The sequence below is a fragment of the Ylistrum balloti genome, unplaced genomic scaffold (genome assembly GCF_031769215.1).
Source record: "Ylistrum balloti isolate Yb309-2 unplaced genomic scaffold, AGI_CSIRO_Ybal_v1 Utg370236, whole genome shotgun sequence".
Taxonomy (NCBI): Eukaryota; Metazoa; Mollusca; class Bivalvia; order Pectinida; family Pectinidae; genus Ylistrum; species Ylistrum balloti.
In genome coordinates this window covers 151,872-176,546 of record NW_026782193.1, presented here as the reverse complement: position 1 = coordinate 176,546, position 24,675 = coordinate 151,872, and the positions used below count along the sequence as shown (strand labels likewise).

At 36.9% G+C, this 24,675-nt stretch overlaps 1 protein-coding gene across 1 annotated transcript in view; it reads left to right on the top strand.

The window, feature by feature from the left end:
- Positions 1-82: 82 nt before the first annotated feature.
- Positions 83-24,675, top strand: part of LOC132552093 (gonadotropin-releasing hormone receptor-like) — a 91,078-nt gene continuing 66,485 nt past the window's right edge. Inside the window, exon 1 of the mRNA XM_060216235.1 lies at positions 83-697. Within this exon, the coding sequence (XP_060072218.1) occupies positions 83-697 (615 nt within the window). The remainder of the gene's footprint in view (positions 698-24,675) is intronic.

Here is a 24,675-nt window from a genome sequence, read left to right as displayed (position 1 = left end):
GGGTGATTTTAAGTACCGTTTAATTTGCTAATGCTTACGGTCCATTGTTATCAGCTAGGATGTTGGGAGAAATGAAAAAATGATGAATACGAATCATTTGAAAACCACTGCCATATCGGTGAAATTTGGGAATAGCGCCTGGAACGATGTCACCACTCCGGATTTTACAGTGTTGAAATTTCAAGATGTAGCAAAAAATTTGTCATCGTCTGTGTTTTTAAATTATTCTGATGATAATTCAACGGTGGAATTCAGCCAGACAACGACAGCATCCCCACCTGTGTTTAACGAAGCCCATATGGTAGAAACCATAGTCCTGTCTGTTATTTTTCTCATTTCCTTCATAGGAAATACTGCTACTTTAATTCAGATGTACCGTATGAGAAAACGACGCTCTACAATCAACACTCTCATCGTCAACCTTGCCATCGCCGATTTAATTGTCACGTTTTTCTGTATGGCTGCCGAAGCGTTTTGGACGATCACCATGCAGTTTTTGGCGGGAAATGCCATGTGTAAAATTTTGCGTTACATACAAGCGTTCGGTCTTTTACTGTCCACATATATAACTGTTGTAATTAGTTTGGATCGGTGCTGTGTTATCTTGGATCCCATCAGTAGGAATAAAGCCCCTCAGAGAGTTCGATTCATGATAGGAGTGTCGTGGCTTTTAAGTGCCTTGTTCAGTGTTCCGCAGGTAAGCACTTCGTCATTACATGCTGGTGACCAAATTCAGATTGTCAAATGTATTTAAAGCAGTCTCTACATCTGTGACTGTATATTCTAATTCGCAGTTCGCCATATAAAAGCAATATGTATAATAATTTAATTTCAGGTTGCATCACTACTGGTAGACTTCACTCCGAGGTTTTCCATAACTTGCATTTTTTTAATCATTTGAATGGTGGTACGATTCAGAATATTCACATGTATTTGACGTTCTTTTGAAATAATCAAGCATTAGAATTTATGAAATTTGTTCAATTTTGGGTTCAATCCAGCCCTTATCTTTTTTTTTTTTTTTTTTTGAAAATTTCCATATTTTTTTTTCTTTTTCCCGAGTCGCCTCCTACGTTTAAAAATATTAAGGCCTTAGCGTAGCTGACAAGTCCTAGAAGAACGAAATTTGTGTTAAAAAGGTGTTATTCACTTGTGTCGTTTGTCCTAAAATTAACGGAAATTGCGGCAGAATCCAATATCAACCTTTACGAACTGATTAAAATTCGTGGCTATTGACACTATCCAGCTGTTTTTTTTGGTTTACATTTATTTCTGTATACACTGAAATATAATGATATTTATATACTGAAATATAATGATATTTATATACTGAAATATAATGATATTTATATACTGAAATATAATGATATTTATATACTGAAATATAATGATATTTATATACTGAAATATAATGATATTTATAGACTGAAATATAATGATATTTATATATTGAAATATAATGATATTTATATATTGAAATATACCGATATTTTTAGAACATTTTTACCAGTGAAATATAGAGAAATATCTCATTAATAAAAACGTTATTGAAACAAAAATAACACTTTTGTAGACTTACGCCAATGAGAAGAGAGAACACAAATCATCTGATAAAATTAGCGAATCATAAAGCCCGGTACAAAAAACACAAAACCAGAAATCTGAAGGCGTTGTTTACTTGTGACACGACCCTCAATTCTATGGTAAACTTTAATTTCCATGTAAGTAGGAAAATTACCTATCAGAGGTCAAATCCAATCCCCAACCGAACGTCTTGAATATGGAGCTAACACATTAGACATTTGAATGGAATTCGTATCATAAACAGCAACAGATGTAGATTGCCGCAATATTTGCATCCGCGTAGTAACTTGTTACAGGCTTAACTAAATCTCTTACAGAGTTGTCGTTCCTTTACGGTCACAAAACACATTGGAGTACCGCAACGCACTCTGGAAGATATGGGTTAAACTATCTTTGGACGTTTTACAGCAAATTTTGTCTCTTTGTGACATAAACAAGTAACATTTTCTTTTTGAATATGAAAATAATTTTACAATGAATATTATTTTTGTGTTGACATATTGTTATTGTTTTTAAAAAAGGACTCTATTTTGTCCCATACAGCGAAGTTATAATGACTGGGTAGTGTCCGCGAAAAGTCAGCTTTCTCGTCTTACATTTATGCTTGTGCTATTGTAATTGATAGAAAGAGTTCTGCGCACTCGTGAAAGATACTAAAAGATTAGATACAGGTGTGAATCATATTTGTAAAGACTGAAGATATGTTTATTTATCATCTATAGATATACGTTGTACTAAATTATAAATATATTTACCGATTGGAAAATAACGATACATTTATCCTAAAGGGTGGTGCTATTGGTGATTAAAACAAGAAAATTATCGAACGTGACATAACCTTTGTTTTAGAATGGTTTTTTTCATATACTGGTGTATGAACCATTTACATACTGAAGTATGAACCATTTATATACTGATGTATGAACCGTTTACATACTGAAGTATGAACCATTTATAAACTGAAGTATGAATCATTTATATACTGATGTATGAACCACTTACATACTGATGTATGAACCATTTATATACTGAAGTATGAACCATTTATATACTGAAGTATGAATCATTTATATACTGATGTATGAACCGTTTACATACTGAAGTATGAACCACTTACATACTGAAGTATGAACCATTTACATACTGAAGTATGAACCATTTATATACTGAAGTATGAACCATTTACAAACTGAAGTATGAACCATTTATATACTGAAGTATGAACCATTTGTATATTGAAGTATGAACCATTTATAAACTGAAGTATGAACCATTTACATACTGATGTATGAACCATTTACATACTGAAGTATGAACCATTTACATACTGAAGTATGAACCATTTATAAACTGAAGTATGAACCATTTATATACTGAAGTATGAACCATTTATAAACTGAAGTATGAACCATTTACATACTGATGTATGAACCATTTACATACTGAAGTATGAACCATTTACATACTGAAGTATGAACCATTTATATACTGAAGTATGAACCATTTACATACTGAAGTATGAACCATTTACATACTGATGTTTGAACCATTTACATACTGAAGTATGAACCACTTACATACTGAAGTAGGAACCATTTACATACTGAAGTATGAACCATTTACATACTGATGTATGAACCATTTACATACTGAAGTATGAACCATTTACATACTGAAGTATGAACCATTTACATACTGAAGTATGAACCATTTATATACTGAAGTATGAACCATTTACATACTGAAGTATGAACCATTTACATACTGATGTTTGAACCATTTACATACTGAAGTATAAACCACTTACATACTGATGTATGAACCATTTACATACTGAAGTATGAACCATTTACATACTGATGTATGAACCATTTACATACTGAAGTATGAACCATTTACATACTGAAGTATGAACCATTTATATACTGAAGTATGAACCATTTATATACTGAAGTATGAACCATTTATATACTGAAGTATGGTATTGATGACATACAAGTGTTCCTCCATCGTGACAGTTTAAGTGATCTGACTACACAGGGACATTACACGAGGTCTTTTTGCCGAAACAACGCTATCTTATGTTTAGCGTCTGCTTCTTAACAGTTATTACCGGAACCAGAAGTTTACGTGTGTTTGAAAGAGGTAGTATTGCAAAGCTTTGAAATGATCCGGAAGTTTTAACCCAAGGTTCACTAAAACAATAAAAATTTATCGACTTCTTTTTCCTTACGTAGCAAGCTAAACAGCAGATTATATTGATATTATCTGTGTAACTTTATGTGCTTTTTAACAAGGAAACATGCCTTATCTGATAGTTATACAAATATTGTTAAATATTCATGGTATGATTATTTTAACCCCCATCGGCTGTCAAGCTTATCGTTAAATGCATAGTAACTATGTGAGATTAGATTTTTGTGAGACGGGGGATGGGGGGAGGGGGTGATGAAATATATAGAAAACCAATACGAAGCGATGGCTTCAACACTAAAACGAAGCCAATTAATCTGAATGTAGTTAACCTTGAAAGTAGATCTTTATATATATATTAATAACATAATATACAGAGCTGTGCATCTGTGTGTGGTAGGTTCAGTTGATGATCCGTAGGTTTTAATTCAATCAAAACGCAAATTTCAGGCATTGCAAATTTAAAAGTATTAGAAACCTGTGCCAGCTACACGCAAACCTAACCAAACTTTTTTTTCAGTCGTCAATGAACGGGGATCGACACGATTGTATTGTGTAATTTATTGACGATCTAAGCCACTAAACAACAACTTATATAAGTAAATTAGATGATCTGGTCACACGGGAACATTGTACAAGATTTACTTGCCGAAAAATAAGTCTGCGAAACGATTCGTCGCTATCTTATTTATACGATCGCATATGCGTTTGAAAGAGTCATTATTGCCAAACTTCCCAATGATCATGCTCTAAAGCTCTCTTAACGTATTTCTATCATTTGATAAACAATGTTTTTCATTCTTGTCGCGTTGATTAATTCATAAAACAAAGTTAGAAATGATATTAAAATGTCGTCTGCTTCCTGGTTTACGGTGCAGGTTATACCTACACACGATGACAAGATCCGTGTGGAATAGTGATCGGCATCAAATTAGGGGATGGTGCTCTTGTTTATATACATATACTAAAAAGTAGATAATGAATTTTGGTTTCAACACGAGACGAAGTCAAAATACGTATACTGGAGATTAGATAATGAGTTTTGGTTTTCGTCTCGTGTCAAAATAGCAAACTTCATTATCTGATCTTGAGTACGTACGTAAAAAACAAACACACTATCTACATTCTAAAATAAGTTCAGCCAAAAAAGGAATATAATTATCGCAATATCAACGAAATTCAACAAAACCTTAAAAAAATCACAAATTTGTTCGATACGGTCCCTCGCATATTCTTAGCCAATTAAAAAAGCTGCTTTCAACCAGTGATGGCGTAGAAGCTCCGCCCGCTGTCCATTCAAATTTTTGATAGATCGAGTTAAGGTATAAGTCGAGGCATATGAAATGGCTTAAATGTTTTTTTCTCCTGGATTATCTGTCTGTTATTTACATTGATTTCTAGTGTACATTGCTAACTTTCGTCATGTCTATCTCAGGATGGAAAAGGGTCGTTAAAAAAAGTTGTATTTGTTCAATAAATTAGATCGATGAAACAACAGCCACCGTAGAGAAGACAAGAGAACGTGACGGCGCGTTCTAACGTGTCACTACGATCTATCAGAGACATAGGGATTTCAGTACCATTCTCTACATCATTATCCAGAGACGGTAGGAGACAATACCATATGCATCTAATTCATTAATATATATGAATGATGTAGTCTATGATCTGATACGAACTTACTATGTGATTAAAAAAATAGGTAGATACTATCAAAACATTGCAAGGATTTTGCGAGATAAAAAAATGTAACGAGTTTCGTATTTAATGAATATCAGGACAAAGCGAAGCTTTTTCAACATATTTAACCTTTCTGTACAGTTAATGACTGTGTAATATTTCAACCTCTTTAATCATCCTCTACTGTCGATGGGTGTGTAATATTTCAACCCCTTTTTATCATCCTCTACTGTCGATGGGTGTGTAATATTTCAACCCCTTTAACCATCCTCTACTGTCGACGGGTGTGTAACATTTCAACCCCTTTAACCATCCTTTAGTGTCGATGGATGTGTAACATTTCAACCTCTTTAACCATCCTCTACTGTCGGCGGGTGTGTAACATTTCAACCTCTTTAACCATCCTCTACTGTCGACGGGTGTGTAACATTTCAACCTCTTTAACCATCCTCTACTGTCGACGGGTGTGTAACATTTCAACCTCTTTAACCATCCTCTACTGTCGATGGATGTGTAACATTTCAACCCCTTTAACCATCCTCTACTGTCGATGGGTGTGTAATATTTCAACCTCTCTGATGATCCTCTACTGTCGACGGGTGTGTAACATTTCAACCCCTTTAACCATCCTTTAGTGTCGATGGGTGTGTAATATTTCAACCCCTTTAACCATCCTTTAGTGTCGATGGATGTGTAACATTTCAACCCCTTTAACCATCCTCTACTGTCGATGGGTGTGTAATATTTCAACCCCTTTAACCATCCTTTAGTGTCGATGGATGTGTAATATTTCAACCCCTTTAACCATCCTCTACTGTCGATGGGTGTGTAATATTTCAACCTCTTTAACCGTCCTCTACTGTCGACGGGTGTGTAATATTTCAACCTCTCTGATGATTTTCTACTATCGATGAATGTCAATTTCTCGAAATAATAAAACCACTACACCAAAATCATGATTTTACCCTTAGTGCACCGTTCGGAGGACAATGTGTAGATCACTATAAATGGTTGAAATTCTCGAGTGCTGTGACACGAACATTATAACCTTATTCACTATAGGTGTAATCATCGGAGTGACGGACAACGCCACACAATGTACTCGCCGGATACAATGTTCGGTTCGAAGACTGCGTGGAGGCAGAAACCACTTAGAAATACATCATTTAGAAATTACTCTATATACTTTTCTTCTGTCTTCCTATACGAAAACTGCAAATGGATTTAGCTAAAAGTATTCCTGGTGAACTCTGTAAGATAGTTTGAAGACTTTATTAATGGTGTGTCACGTGGGTATTAAATATAGTCTGGCTGTCAATTTCCTATCTCGTTATACTTGTAACTGACAACTCAGGATGTAAACGTGCGAGACAAAACGTGTGCATCATATGTGTACGTCGATATTGCACAGCACGCAGAGGTAATGTAATTAAAGAAACTGAAAAAAAAAATGAAAAAATAAATAAATTGATAAATAAAAATCACGAATCATCAAAATTTCAGTTTATCTGGATGAAAATAAGACTAGTGTTTAGGAGGCGATTTATCAAACTGACCAGAAAGCAGATGTTTCAGCACCAAACAAAAATGATAGAAGTAGAAAAAGTGAATAAAATGTTCCTACAGCTAGAGACTACTGAGTATCAATTTGACAGCGTTTTTTGGCCTATATTAATCTTTGGTCTAATTATCAGTATAGAAACTAAATACAACCCTTAATACATGTAATTGCAGTTTTGCTAATCTTAATTGTCCCTAACTCCTGCTACCAGCCAATAACGTCACATTTGGGCTCTCGGTCTCACAAATTTGCCACCTGTGATCTTGGAAAATGGAAAGTATTTTTCATCTGAACAAACTTGATAGCCATTTAGACAAGAAGGTCATAGGCTAGTGACTCTTGGTTTAAACACATTTGACAAACATTACCTCGACAGAGTATAAGAGCGGTCGATGTCAGCATGTCACGGTCAGTTATAATAATCCCGGGCCTGTTGGTTATTGAGGAGATGTTGTTTAAAATCGAGCTGATATCGAAAAGAACTTTTAACTTTTGATCCCTATTGCTGGATTTGGATGTTTCTTGGAGATTTCTGCAATCTTTGCGGTATGGAAGCCGCAATCATTATTTTCTTTTCCAAAACTTATAAATTCATCTTCTATACGTAAATAGTAATACAGGAAATTTAATTTAAAGTATGTTACCTCACTTTAAACAAAAACAAATCATACAAATATGGCTGTTACACTTCCGGAAACCTGAAAACGACTTCTGACAGGAGGGAAACCATAGCATTATAATTGTGAATAAAGTGTTCGTGCCAAAATTGCAGAAAATAACCTCAATATGCTTGACGTTGGCGGCACACTGACTTTCGTCGTCGAGACTATACCCGGGAGTCATCTCCACCTTGACGTCGTCGGTACACTGACATTCGTCGGTAAGACGATACCCGGGAGTCATCTCTGCCTTGACGTCGTCGGTACACTGACATTCGTCGGTGAGAAGATACCTGGGAGTCATCTCCACATTGACGTCGTCGGTAGACTGACATTCGTCGGTGAGACGATACCCGGGAGTCATCTCCGCCTTGACGTCGTCGGTACAATGATATTCGTCGGTGAGACGATACCCGGGAGTCATCTCCACATTGACGTCGTCGGTAGACTGACATTCGTCGGTGAGACGATACCCGGGAGTCATCTCCGCCTTGACGTAATCGGTACACTGACATTCGTCGGTAAGACGATACCCGGGAGTCATCTCCACATTGACGTCGTCGGTAGACTGACATTCGTCGGTGAGACGATACCCGGGAGTCATCTCCGCCTTGACGTCGTCGGTAGACTGACATTCGTCGGTGAGACGATACCCGGGAGTCATCTCCGCCTTGACGTAATCGGTACACTGACATTCGTCGGTAAGACGATACCCGGGAGTCATCTCCGCCTTGACGTCGTCGGTACACTGACATTCGTCTGTGAGACGATACCCGGGAGTCATCTCCACATTGACGTCGTCGGTAGACTGACATTCGTCGGTGAGACGATACCCGGGAGTCATCTCCACATTGACGTCGTCGGTACACTGACATTCGTCGGTGAGACTATACCCGGGAGTCATCTCCAACTTGACGTCGTCGGTACACTGACATTCGTCGGTGAGACGATACCCGGGAGTCATCTCCACATTGACGTCGTCGGTACACTGACATTCGTCGGGAGACGATGCTCGGGAGTCATCTCCGCCTTGACGTCGTCGGTTCACTGACATTCGTCGGTGAGACAATACCCGGGAGTCATCTCCACATTGACGTCGTCGGTAGACTGACATTCGTCGGTGAGGTAAGACGATACCCGGGAGTTATCTCCACATTGACGTCGTCAGTACACTGACATTCGTTGGTGAGGTGAGACGATACCCGGGAGTTAAGGAGACGGAAAACCTGTCAATCAACCAGTCGATTTCTCCACCTTTATACATTAAGACTTAAGTTGAGACTTAAGTTGAAGACGGTCCTACAACAAACTGATGAATTAGTTAACTGTCTCAATCTATAGCTGGTCAACAATTTCCAATAAATATGACATGAATTTCCATTTACCAAACTTTGAAATGATTTGACAACAATGACAACACCACAGGGCATTATGATTCAATATTGTCTTTACATTACTCAAACGATCGTGGTCACGGCACCAAAAACAGTGTCACATGACGTATTCTCATTTTGCATTGATAAACTTTTTCTTGGAGTGTACATGTTTTGATAAGACTGATTATAGATTATCCTATGCTGGTGGTAGCAATCCATCATCACTTGAACCTGAATTCAGTATAGTGTATTGTATCAATACATCCATTTATGCAACATTTGTTCTTGTCTAAAGTAAGGGAACGTTCGTAAAACCTTTGACCTAGTCCTCTTTGGAATGAGAGGAAAGCCCAAGGTATCAGCCGTCATTTTGCCGAGTATATTTGTTTGATCTCAAGTAACCAGCACTCATTTTTAGAATATCTTATTAAGATCAGACTAGAACCTCACAGATCCAATATTTTTAGTTAGTATAACAGATGGCGTCTGGCTACATTAGGGAGGGTGAAATTCAGGTTCCGGTGGTGGCGGATGTTAATATTTTTGCAGTGAACTATGGAAGACGTCGCATTTGCTCGAAAAATATCGAGTATAAAGTATGCGAGCTTGTCACAAAAAGACCTAACTGACTGCGGGTGTAATATCCTGTAATACTGTGTCAACAATAGGATATATAATACACGCATTGTTATGTCTCCATACCCATATCTATAATTATACATCAAATGAAAAAAAATTCATAGTCACTTCCGGTTATAGATTTGAAGCTAGCAGGATGCTTCAAGTTTAGGTTTAGGCAATTCCAGTAATTGTCCAGATTAACTAATTAATGCTTGTACAACAGAATCCGGCAGGCTTTTCCACACACCGAGACTTCCGGGTCCAAACGGGTATCCAACCTGTAGTGTTTTACTGTAGATTTTGTGAGTTGCCACTCGTTCTGGTTCCTATATGATGATCAAATATCTCGGTGGTAACTTTATCATCATGAAAATCATTCATAAGTTTGTAAACGGTTATCATATCTCTCCTATATGTTAGTGTCCACAATTTCAAACGGTCGCTATATAGTAGATCTTGTAGAACAGACGTTATCTCTCGATTGATTCGATGTCGTTCACTTTGTGTGGGCTCCACACACTAGCGGTGTATTCCAAGTGTGGGCGGACTACTGCATTAAAGAGTTCTTTTGTTCAAGTACAGAAAGATCTTCGAACGTATCAAACTTGACCGTTTTGGAGGAAAATCTTTATCAGCTAAAATTCTTACGTTTTCTAATCTGAATGTAAATTGGTTACAAGAAATTCTTACTCAAGATTAACAGCCATTTTGAAATTAGAGATGCTTGGTGATGTCAGAATCACATAATGGTAAGGCTGTCGTGAGGATAGACAATGAGGAAGGACATTACAGCTGATGATGGTTAGCTACTCAATAACAGCCAAGGAAATGGTTAAAAAGAGTCTGCTCAGGAGAAGAAGAATAGGCGGTCATAGAACAACTGGCGAAAGCTCAAAAGTGCCAAACTCACAGTTCTTATCTAATATCACCGAAAAATCAGGTAACTTTATCGGACTGGGGGAAGAACCATTGGAACAGGTCAACAGAACAACAGAAAGATGTTAAAGCAAGTGGCAGTAAGTATCGGGACTATCCATACCACAGACACGGTAAACCAATAGACGGAGACATTTAGTATCTATTTCAATCTGTAACTGATAATTCTATATCAACCATAACGAATTTCAAACCAGCAAGAATGTATTGGCTGTACATAAAGGTCGACCAGTGTAAAAATATACCGCACTGTGAAAAGTGAATTAAAAGTTGAATAGAATAGACAAATGACATTCTATGATCATTATCGAACAAGTACGGCAAAAAGTAAGAGAAATAGACGATCACAAACAAAATGCCATGAATTTGATAGTTTCCAAGCGTAAAGATTCGGCAAAAACAAGAGGTAAAATCGGGAAAACTGAAAACAATATCAGAATAAATTAGGAACATCAGGAAAGTCAGGATCTTATAGCAGACCAATTAAAGTAGTCACAGTCAATTATAACAGAATTAGTCAGGATCTTATAGCAGACCAATTAAAGTAGTCACAGTTGGAAGATCCTGTCACAAAACTCGACAACGATGTTGTCAAACACAAACTGGAAAATGTTAATGAATTCATCCTCAGTAAATTTCTTCGTTTATTTGGACAAATTAACATATTACGATTCACTTTAGTTCTCAGCCATATATGTATACCGCCTTTAGCCTTTGGTTAAAAGCTCTCATTAGAAGAGAACGACGGCGTTGTTTCAGTTGAGTATTGGGTATGGTGGTGTACAGAGTCGGGAACATCTAATGTTCCTACCATTTTAGAAGAGTTTGTTGAAGAATGGTTAAAACCTCTTTAGTTTCATAAAAAATATACACATACTAACAATTACACTTCTTGAGAAAACAGTATCACAATAAGACTTTCTCCCTCGACTGTCAATAGTTATATATACAATATAGCGTTACAGTACTTCATGTGTCCCTCGACTGTCAATAGTTATATATACAATATAGCGTTACAGTACTTCATGTGTCCCTCGACTGTCAATAGTTATATATACAATATAGCGTTACAGTACTTCATGTGTCCCTCGACTGTCAATAGTTATATATACAATATAACGTTACAGTACTTCATTTGTCCCTCGACTGTCAATAGTTATATATACAATATAACGTTACAGTACTTCATTTGTCCCTCGACTGTCAATAGTTATATATACAATATAACGTTACAGTACTTCATGTGTCCCTCGACTGTCAATAGTTATATATACAATATAACGTTACAGTACTTCATTTGTCCCTCGACTGTCAATAGTTATATATACAATATAGCGTTACAGTACTTCATGTGTCCCTCGACTGTCAATAGTTATATATACAATATAACGTTACAGTACTTCATTTGTCCCTCGACTGTCAATAGTTATATATACAATATAACGTTACAGTACTTCATTTGTCCCTCGACTGTCAATAGTTATATATACAATATAACGTTACAGTACTTCATGTGTCCCTCGACTGTCAATAGTTATATATACAATATAACGTTACAGTACTTCATTTGTCCCTCGACTGTCAATAGTTATATATACAATATAACGTTACAGTACTTCATGTGTCCCTCGACTGTCAATAGTTATATATACAATATAACGTTACAGTACTTCATGTGTCCCTCGACTGTCAATAGTTATATATACAATATAACGTTACAGTACTTCATGTGTCCCTCGACTGTCAATAGTTATATATACAATATAACGTTACAGTACTTCATGTGTCCCTCGACTGTCAATAGTTATATATACAATATAACGTTACAGTACTTCATGTGTCCCTCGACTGTCAATAGTTATATATACAATATAACGTTACAGTACTTCATGTGTCCCTCGACTGTCAATAGTTATATATACAATATAACGTTACAGTACTTCATGTGTCCCTCGACTGTCAATAGTTATATATACAATATAACGTTACAGTACTTCATGTGTCCCTCGACTGTCAATAGTTATATATACAATATAACGACACAGTACTCCATGTGTCCCTCGACTGTCAATAGTTATATATACAATATAACGATACAGTACTTCATGTGTCCCTCGACTGTCAATAGTTATATAAACAATATAACGATACAGTACTTCATGTGTCCCTCGACTGTCAGTTATATATACAATATAACGACACAGTACTCCATGTGTCCCTCCACTGTCAGTTATATATACAATATAACGATACAGTACTCTATGTGTCCCTCGACTGTCAATAGTTATATATACAATATAACGTTACAGTACTTCATTTGTCCCTCGACTGTCAATAGTTATATATACAATATAACGTTACAGTACTTCATGTGTCCTTCGACTGTCAATAGTTTTATATACAATATAACGTTACAGTACTTCATGTGTCCTTCGACTGTCAGTTATATATACAATATAACGATACAGTACTCTATGTGTCCCTCGACTGTCAATAGTTATATATACAATATAACGATACAGTACTTCATGTGTCCCTCGACTGTCAATAGTTATATATACAATATAACGATACAGTACTTCATGTGTCCCTCGACTGTCAGTTATATATACAATATAACGACACAGTACTCCATGTGTCCCTCGACTGTCAATAGTTATATATACAATATAACGATACAGTACTCTATGTGTCCCTCGACTGTCAGTTATATATACAATATAACGATACAGTACTCTATGTGTCCCTCGACTGTCAATAGTTATATATACAATATAACGTTACAGTACTTCATGTGTCCTTCGACTGTCAATAGTTTTATATACAATATAGCGTTACAGTACTTCATGTGTCCCTCCACTGTCAGTTATATAATATAACGTTACAGTACTTCATGTGTCCTTCGACTGTCAATAGTTATATATACAATATAACGTTACAGTACTTCATGTGTCCTTCGACTGTCAATAGTTATATATACAATATAACGATACAGTACTTCATGTGTCCTTCGACTGTCAGTTATATATACAATATAACGTTACAGTACTTCATGTGTCCTTCGACTGTCAATAGTTATATATACAATATAACATTACAGTACTTCATGTGTCCCTCCACTGTCAGTTATATATACCATATAACGATACAGTACTCTATGTGTCCCTCCACTGTCAGTTATATATACAATATAACGATACAGTACTCTATGTGTCCCTCGACAGTCAATAGTGATATATACAACATAACGTTACAGTACTCCATGTGTCCCTCGACTGTTAGTTATATATACAATATAACGATACAGTACTCTATGTGTCCCTCGACTGTCAGTTATATATACCATATAACGATACAGTACTTCATGTGTCCTTCGACTGTCAGTTATATATACAATATAACGATACAGTACTCCATGTGTCCCTCGACTGTCAATAGTGATATATACAATATAACGATACAGTACTCCATGTGTCCCTCCACTGTCAGTTATATATACAATATAACGACACAGTACTCCATGTGTCCCTCCACTGTCAGTTATATATACCATATAACGTTACAGTACTTCATGTGTCCTTCGACTGTCAGTTATATATACAATATAACGTTACAGTACTTCATGTGTCCTTCGACTGTCAGTTATATATACAACATAACGATACAGTACTCTATGTGTCCCTCGACTGTCAGTTATATATACAATATAACGTTACAGTACTTCATGTGTCCCTCCACTGTCAGTTATATATACAATATAACGTTACAGTACTTCATGTGTCCTTCGACTGTCAATAGTTATATATACAATATAACGTTACAGTACTTCATGTGTCCTTCGACTGTCAGTTATATATACAATATAACGTTACAGTACTTCATGTGTCCTTCGACTGTCAATAGTTATATATACAATATAACGACACAGTACTTCATGTGTCCCTCCACTGTCAGTTATATATACAATATAACGTTACAGTACTTCATGTGTCCCTCGACTGTCAGATATATATACCATATAACGATACAGTACTCCATGTGTCCCTCCACTGTCAGTTATATATACAATATAACGATACAGTACTCCATGTGTCCCTCCACTGTCAGTTATATATACAATATAACGACACAGTACTCCATGTGTCCCTCCACTGTCAGTTATATATACAATATAAGGATACAGTACTCCATGTGTCCCTCGACTGTCAGTTATATATACAATATAACGATACAGTACTCCATGTGTCCCTCCACTGTCAGTTATATATACCATATAACGATACATTACTTCATGTGTCCCTCGACTGTCAGTTATATATACAATATAACGTTACAGTACTTCATTTGTCCCTCGACTGTCAATAGTTATATATACAATATAACGATACAGTACTTCATGTGTCCCTCGACTGTCAGTTATGTATACAATATAACGACACAGTACTCCATGCGTCTTTCGACTGTCAGTATGATATAACTTTCAATATGTTGTGACCCTTTATCGCAGAAATTGTTCTGTAACATTATAGAATGGTTACCAAGGAAACGGCCATTACAGATTGATTACGTCACATGATATAAATAAGTTATAACACGGATGAAATTTAAGTTTGATTAATTTTAGAATATCAGCTCACATGTATGGATCAAACTTCACTGTTTAGTCTTAAACGCTAGTAGTTAAAATTTATATTGAAGGCACTGCATACAACAGAATGTTCTCTTTGTTCAACAGTTTAGTTCACAACGACCGTTTTATCTTCCATTTCTGTAGGTAGAGTTGATCATTATTGCACTCTTGAAAGTTGGTAGATGACATGTCGAGGTCGTTGTTAATGTAAGCTGACATTTACAAGTCCCACCAATGGTAGTTTCCAGAGCACAGTTGTTACTTCACTTACAGATTCTAACGTGTGTATTTTAACTTCGGTACCAGTCTCCGTGACATATGAAAGACTAGGTTTTCTAACGTCCAATCTAGTGATCACGTGCCATTGATGTCAACAAGTACACACTCATAACAAATAGATAAACAGATCTTTATTTTTTTTAATTTGAAATGCATTTCTTTTTATTAAAGGTGAATTTTTATATTTTTTTTTTCACAAATGAAATATTGAATAAAAATTCAATATTCGATTGTCTGAAAATATTCACCTTATAATAGGTACTTGTAATTAACTGTTTTTGTGCAATCCAACAGTTTCTTGTATTGTAGAAATTTATTTGTTACGATTACTGTGTATTATTAAGATTTGTAAACAACAGAATCAACACGCTGTACAATGTATTTATATTGTGCTATAGACATGTGGAATATCTTGTTTATCTGAATAACCATTCATTCTGCAGTGTTGTTCGATAACTGTGGACACTGTTTGAGTTTTGCTGGGATTCTTTTTGATGTTATTGATAAAATAATTGTTGGTGATGGTACAAGTTCCTTTAAAGTTTTGAAGTAATGATTTACATCCAGAGATTTTTGTCACAATTGTCACAAACGTCAAATTTTATATTTAAATGGTCAACATGACGTGACAGTCTTACAGCCCAAAAATTTATCAATTAAATGATCAACATGACGCGACAGTCTTACAGCCCAAAAATTATAATTAAATGATCAACATGACGCGACAGTCTTACAGCCCAAAAATTATAATTAAATGATCAACATGACGCGACAGTCTTACAGCCCAAAAATTATAATTAAATGATCAACATGACGAGACAGTCTTACAGCCCAAAAATTATAATTAAATGATCAACATGACGAGACAGTCTTACAGCCCAAAAATTATAATTAAATGATCAACATGACGCGACAGTCTTACAGCCCAAAAATTATAATTAAATGATCAACATGACGCGACAGTCTTACAGCCCAAAAATTATAATTAAATGATCAACATGACGCGACAGTCTTACAGCCCAAAAATTATAATTAAATGATCAACATGACGCGACAGTCTTACAGCCCAAAAATTATAATTAAATGATCAACATGACGCGACAGTCTTAAAAAAATTATAATTAAATGATCAACATGACGCGACAGTCTTACAGCCCAAAAATTATAATTAAATGATCAACATGACGCGACAGTCTTACAGCCCAAAAATTATAATTAAATGATCAACATGACGAAAATTATAATTAAATGATCAACATGACGCGACAGTCTTACAGCCCAAAAATTATAATTAAATGATCAACATGACGCGACAGTCTTACAGCCCAAAAATTATAATTAAATGATCAACATGACGCGACAGTCTTACAGCCCAAAAATTTATAATTAAATGATCAACATGACGCGACAGTCTTACAGCCCAAAAAATTATAATTAAATGATCAACATGACGCGACAGTCTTACAGCCCAAAAATTATAATTAAATGATCAACATGACGCGACAGTCTTACAGCCCAAAAATTATAATTAAATGATCAACATGACGCGACAGTCTTACAGCCCAAAAATTATAATTAAATGATCAACATGACGCGACAGTCTTACAGCCCAAAAAATTATAATTAAATGATCAACATGACGCGACAGTCTTACAGCCCAAAAATTATAATTAAATGATCAACATGACGCGACAGTCTTACAGCCCAAAAATTATAATTAAATGATCAACATGACGCGACAGTCTTACAGTCCAAAAATTTATAATTAAATGATCAACATGACGCGACAGTCTTACAGTCCAAAAATTATAATTAAATGATCAACATGACGAGACAGTCTTACAGCCCAAAAATTTATAATTAAATGATCAACATGAAAAATTTATAATTAAATGATCGACAGTCTTACAGCCCAAAAATTTATAATTAAATGATCAACATGACGCGACAGTCTTACAGCCCAAAAATTTATAATTAAATGATCAACATGACGCGACAGTCTTACAGCCCAAAAATTTATTTATGAATTAAATGATCAACATGACGCGACAGTCTTACAGCCCAAAATTTATAATTAAATGATCAACATGACGCGACAGTCTTACAGCCCAAAAATTATAATTAAATGATCAACATGACGCGTCTTACAGTCTTACAGCCCAAAAATTTATAATTAAATGATCAACATGACGCGACAGTCTTACAGCCCAAAAATTATAATTAAATGATCAACATGACGCGACAGTCTTACAGCCCAAAAATTATAATTAAATGATCAACATGACGCGACAGTCTTACAGCCCAAAAATTATAATTAAATGATCAACATGACGCGACAGTCTTACAGCCCAAAAATTATAATTAAATGATCAACATGACGCGACAGTCTTACAGCCCAAAAATTATAATTAAATGATCAACATGACGCGAAAATTATAATTAAATGATCAACATGACGCGACAGTCTTACAGTCCAAAAATTATAATTAAATGATCAACATGACGCGACAGTCTTACAGTCCAAAAATTATAATTAAATGATCAACATGACGCGACAGTCTTACAGCCCAAAAATTATAATTAAATGATCAACATGACGCGACAGTCTTACAGCCCAAAAATTATAATTAAATGATCAACATGACGCGACAGTCTTACAGCCCAAAAATTTATCAATTAAATGATCAACATGACGCGACAGTCTTACAGCCCAAAAATTATAATTAAATGATCAACATGACGCGACAGTCTTACAGCCCAAAAATTATAATTAAATGATCAACATGACGCGACAGTCTTACAGCCCAAAAATTATAATTAAATGATCAACATGACGCGACAGTCTTACAGCCCAAAAATTATAATTAAATGATCAACATGACGCGACAGTCTTACAGCCCAAAAATTATAATTAAATTAAATGATCAACATGACGCGACAGTCTTACAGCCCAAAAATTATAATTAAATGATCAACATGACGCGACAGTCTTACAGCCCAAAAATTATAATTAAATGATCAACATGACGAGACAGTCTTACAGCCCAAAAATTATAATTAAATGATCAACATGACGCGACAGTCTTACAGCCCAAAAATTTATAATTAAATGATCAACATGACGAGACAGTCTTACAGCCCAAAAAATTATAATTAAATGACATGATCACAGCCCAAAAATTTATAATTAAATGATCAACATGACGCGACAGTCTTACAGCCCAAAAATTTATAATTAAATGATCAACATGACGCGACAGTCTTACAGCCCAAAAATTTATAATTAAATGATCAACATGACGCGACAGTCTTACAGCCCAAAAATTTATAATTAAATGATCAACATGACGCGACAGTCTTACAGCCCAAAAATTTATCAATTAAATGATCAACATGACGCGACAGTCTTACAGCCCAAAAATTTATAATTAAATGATCAACATGACGCGACAGTCTTACAGCCCAAAAATTTATAATTAAATGATCAACATGACGCGACAGTCTTACAGCCCAAAAATTTATAATTAAATGATCAACATGACGCGACAGTCTTACAGCCCAAAAATTATAATTAAATGATCAACATGACGCGACAGTCTTACAGCCCAAAAATTTATAATTAAATGATCAACATGACGTGACAGTCTTACAGCCCAAAAATTTATCAATTAAATGATCAACATGACGCGACAGTCTTACAGCCCAAAAATTTATAATTAAATGATCAACATGACGCGACAGTCTTACAGCCCAAAAAAAATTTATAATTAAATGATCAACATGACGCGACAGTCTTACAGCCCAAAAATTTATAATTAAATGATCAACATGACGCGACAGTCTTACAGCCCAAAAATTTATAATTAAATGATCAACATGACGCGACAGTCTTACAGCCCAAAAATTTATAATTAAATGATCAACATGACGCGACAGTCTTACAGCCCAAAAATTAAATGATAATTAAATGATCAACATGACGCGACAGTCTTACAGCCCAAAAATTTATAATTAAATGATCAACATGACGCGAGTCTTACAGCCCAAAAATTATAATTAAATGATCAACATGACGCGACAGTCTTACAGCCCAAAAATTTATCAATTAAATGATCAACATGACGCGACAGTCTTACAGCCCAAAAATTTATAATTAAATGATCAACATGACGCGACAGTCTTACAGCCCAAAAATTTATAATTAAATGATCAACATGACGCGACAGTCTTACAGCCCAAAAATTTATAATTAAATGATCAACATGACGCGACAGTCTTACAGCCCAAAAATTTATAATTAAATGATCAACATGACGCGACAGTCTTACAGCCCAAAAATTTATAATTAAATGATCAACATGACGCGACAGTCTTACAGCCCAAAAATTATAATTAAATGATCAACATGACGCGACAGTCTTACAGCCCAAAAATTTATAATTAAATGATCAACATGACGCGACAGTCTTACAGCCCAAAAATTTATAATTAAATGATCAACTGACGCGACAGTCTTACAGCCCAAAAAATTATAATTAAATGATCAACATGACGCGACAGTCTTACAGCCCAAAAATTATAATTAAATGATCAACATGACGCGACAGTCTTACAGCCCAAAAAATTATAATTAAATGATCAACATGACGCGACAGTCTTACAGCTCGATTAACGTAAATGTAGTACTTTTTGCAGGTTATGATTTTTGCAATTTCCGAGGTAACTTTTCTGCGAAAAATTTCACAGAGCGAAAATTCATAGCAATGGAACCAAAGAAACAAGAACTTGCAAAAATCAGATCTCGCGATCATTTTGCAGATCACGGGAAGAACAAGACCTTTACATTGTATAATAATACAATAATAATACAATGTAGGATGGTGATATTTTTTATAATTTTCATATTCGCTAAATAGATACTAACATCAGCTCAAATCTTCACCTACCTTACCTTTTCCTATTATCAATCTGTTCACCAAGTTTAATTGAAACTTAATCATTAAGACACGGAAACAGCCGGATGGAGAGTAATCATTAAGACACGGAAACAGCCGGATGGAGAGTAATCATTAAGACACGGAAACAGCCGGATGGAGAGTAATCATTATCACAATAGTGGTAGTATTGTAACGCAGTCCTCACCGTTAATGTAATAATTATTACAATAATGTAAGTAGTTGTAATACAGTCCTTACCACTAAATACTGCAATTATATAAGGAGTTTTTAGTGGGAATTTCAGGAAATGGCAATTATGTAATCACATTGCTATTCTGTATATTATCAGTCATTCAAGTATGTCTGTTTTAGATTGTCATTTCCATCTCAAGGGGAAACCAGACTGGTATTTTACAAGGTTTTGTCTATTAACAAGAGTGCAGCACTATACAAGTAACACTGATTGAAGGAACTTAAGACGTCATTGTGGTAGTGCACGTCCTGGTGATGACGGAAGCAGATTTCAGTTCAGCATTTAAATTAGGAAAAGTCCTGCTCGCCATAAAAAACTACAACATTTATTCTTATGAAAATATAGCGCTGGAAAAGAACATATTTTTATTTAAAAAAAAACAGTTGTCATATAAAATCTGTGTTAAAACCTACATCTACTATTGTTTCTATCCTTCCCATGATAGGAGTAGTTAAACGCAGCGCTCTATAGAGAAATAAAACCTTCATTTTGGAAAGTTAACGTTGAGAAATTTAGAGAAAATGTCAATAGATCAATTAATGTATGTATGTTTCACTGTGTTGTACATTGAATTATTATCTATGAGCAACGTTCTCTCCTATACGTCCACTAGTACAGGGTATGATGGGTGATCTGGTGTCGTCACCTTGTCACGGGTACGTCCACCAGTATAGGGTATGGTGGCCATTCTGTTGTCGTCACCTTGTCACCGGTACGTTCACTAGTACAGGGTATGGTGGCTGATCTGGTGTCGTCACCCTGTCACGAGTACGTTCACTAGTACAGGGTATGGTGGCTGATCTGGTGTCGTCACCCTGTCACGGGTACGTCCACTAGTACAGGGTATGGTGGCTGATCTGGTGTCGTCACCTAATCACGGGTACGTCCACTGGTATAGGGTATGGTGGCTGATTTGGTGTCGTCACCGTGTCACGGGTACGTCCACTGGTATTGGGTATGGTGGCTGATCTAGTGTCGTCACCCTGTCACGGGTACGTCCACTGGTATAGGGTATGGTGGCTGATTTGGTGTCGTCACCTTGTCACGGGTACGTCCACTAGTATAGGGTATGGTGGGTGATCTGGTTTCGTCACCTAGTCACGGGTACGTTCACTAGTATAGGGTATGGTGGGTGATCTGGTGTCGTCACCGTGTCACGGTACGTCCACTAGTACAGGGTATGGTAGATGATCTGGTGTCGTCACCGTGTCACGGGTACGTCCACTGGTATTGGGTATGGTGGCTGATCTAGTGTCGTCACCGTGTCACGAGTACGTCCACTAGTACAGGGTATGGTGGCTGATCTGGTGTCGTCAGTTTGTCACGGGTACGTTAACTAGTATAAGGTATGGTGGCTGATCTGGTGTCGCCAACCTGTCACGGGTACGTTCACTGGTATAGGGTATGGTGGCTGATCTGGTGTCGCCACCCTGTCACGGGTACGTTCACCAGTATAGGATATGGTGGCTGATCTGGTGTCGTCACCTTGTCACGGGTACGTCCACCAGTATAGGGTATGGTGGCCTATCTGTTGTCGTCACCTTGTCACCGGTACGTTCACTAGTACAGGGTATGGTGGCTGATCTGGTGTCGTCACCCTGTCACGGGTACGTTCACTAGTACAGGGTATGGTGGCTGATCTGGTGTCGTCACCCTGTCACGGGTACGTTCACTAGTACAGGCTATGGTGGCTGATCTGGTGTCGTCACCCTGTCACGGGTACGTTCACTAGTACAGGGTATGGTGGCTGATCTGGTGTCGTCACCCTGTCACGGGTACGTCCACTAGTACAGGGTATGGTGGCTGATTTGGTGTCGTCACCCTGTCACGGGTACGTCCACTAGTACAGGGTATGGTGGCTGATCTGGTGTCGTCACCCTGTCACGGGTACGTTCACTAGTACAGGGTATGGTGGCTGATTTGGTGTCGTCACCCTGTCACGGGTACGTCCACTAGTACAGGGTATGGTGGCTGATTTGGTGTCGTCACCCTGTCACGGGTACGTCCACTAGTACAGGGTATGGTGGCTGATTTGGTGTCGTCACCCTGTCACGGGTACGTCCACTAGTATAGGGTATGGTGGCTGATTTGGTGTCGTCACCCTGTCACGGGTACGTCCACTAGTATAGGGTATGGTGGCTGATTTGGTGTCGTCACCCTGTCACGGGTACGTCCACTAGTATAGGGTATGGTGGCTGATCTGGTGTCGTCACCCTGTCACGGGTACGTCCACTAGTACAGGGTATGGTGGCTGATTTGGTGTCGTCACCCTGTCACGGGTACGTCCACTAGTACAGGGTATGGTGGCTGATCTGGTGTCGTCACCCTGTCACGGGTACGTTCACTAGTACAGGGTATGGTGGCTGATCTGGTGTCGTCACCCTGTCACGGGAACGTTCACTAGTACAGGGTATGGTGGCTGATTTGGTGTCGTCACCCTGTCACGGGTACGTTCACTAGTACAGGGTATGGTGGCTGATTTGGTGTCGTCACCCTGTCACGGGTACGTCCACTAGTACAGGGTATGGTGGCTGATTTGGTGTCGTCACCCTGTCACGGGTACGTTCACTAGTACAGGGTATGGTGGCTGATTTGGTGTCGTCACCCTGTCACGGGTACGTTCACTAGTACAGGGTATGGTGGCTGATTTGGTGTCGTCACCCTGTCACGGGTACGTCCACTAGTACAGGGTATGGTGGCTGATTTGGTGTCGTCACCCTGTCACAGGTACGTCCACTAGTACAGGGTATGGTGGCTGATTTGGTGTCGTCACCCTGTCACGGGTACGTCCACTAGTATAGGATATGGTGATGATTGATTGAAGATATAGTGTTATGTTTTAGAAACAAATTCTAACACTGTTAACCCTGACGTATTTTGGTAGTCCGTTTAGTAATTTAATTCTTTTTCAGTTTTACCTAGTGATCAACTACATATTTATTTTTCAACTTGATGAAAATGTTAGATTATGCCTAGTATTTTTTCTATATTAATGGCGTTTCCCTGGCTTTAATAGAAATTAGAAATCCGTTATTGCTGTCCTTCAATTATCTAAATTATCCATATTCATATCATTGTAAAAATGATAATGATTTATGTTTCAGGAAAATAACAAATTGACAATATATCATCACGTGATCTGATAGTGAGTATATCACCACGTGATCTGATAGTGAGTATATCACCACGTGATCTGATAGTGAGTATATCACCACGTGATCTGATAGTGAGTATAGCACCACGTGATCTGATAGTCACAAACACTTTGTTATAGGTAGTGCTCCAAGTTTCCCAAGAAATCCAAATTCTCTGCACATGTCCGTAGTAGTCAGTGTTCGAAAGATGTCCGTGCATTCGAATAATCCAAAAATCAGAAACATTCCTATGTTGAAATTAAACAACTGTTTGTGTATTTTGGTGATATCTGTCAAACACAGTCTTACAAAAAACAGTAATCGGTACTTATCTATGAAGTGTGTCAGCCTACAAATTCCAGGAGTTTCAATGGTACTCTCTGACGGGGAATTTTTGTCAAATCCTTGAAGGATTCGACAGCACTTCCGTTGGGTTACCTCAAGTTTGTCCAAACTTCTGTCGCACGCTACTCCCCACGTCTCACACGCATACATGCTGGCGGGTAAAATGACACGTTTCCAGATAAGAGAAGACGCTATCGGTGTAATTTCTCCAAATCGAAGACCGACATCTCGAAGAGAATGAAATGATCTTTGTAGTTTTTTGCAAGCCCTGTCCAGGCATTTATTTACAGGATTAATGTTGGATATGACAGTTCCTGCGTATATCACACTTTCCTTTGTTTCTATTCTATTTTCTCCCATTGAGAAATCATATTTTGCAGCTTGGTTTCTGTTGTTAAACACGACTATAGCACTCTTAGACGCGTTTTATTTCAATTGCCATTTGAAGGCATACATTCTTGATGTTTCAATTAAGTTTTGTAAACCG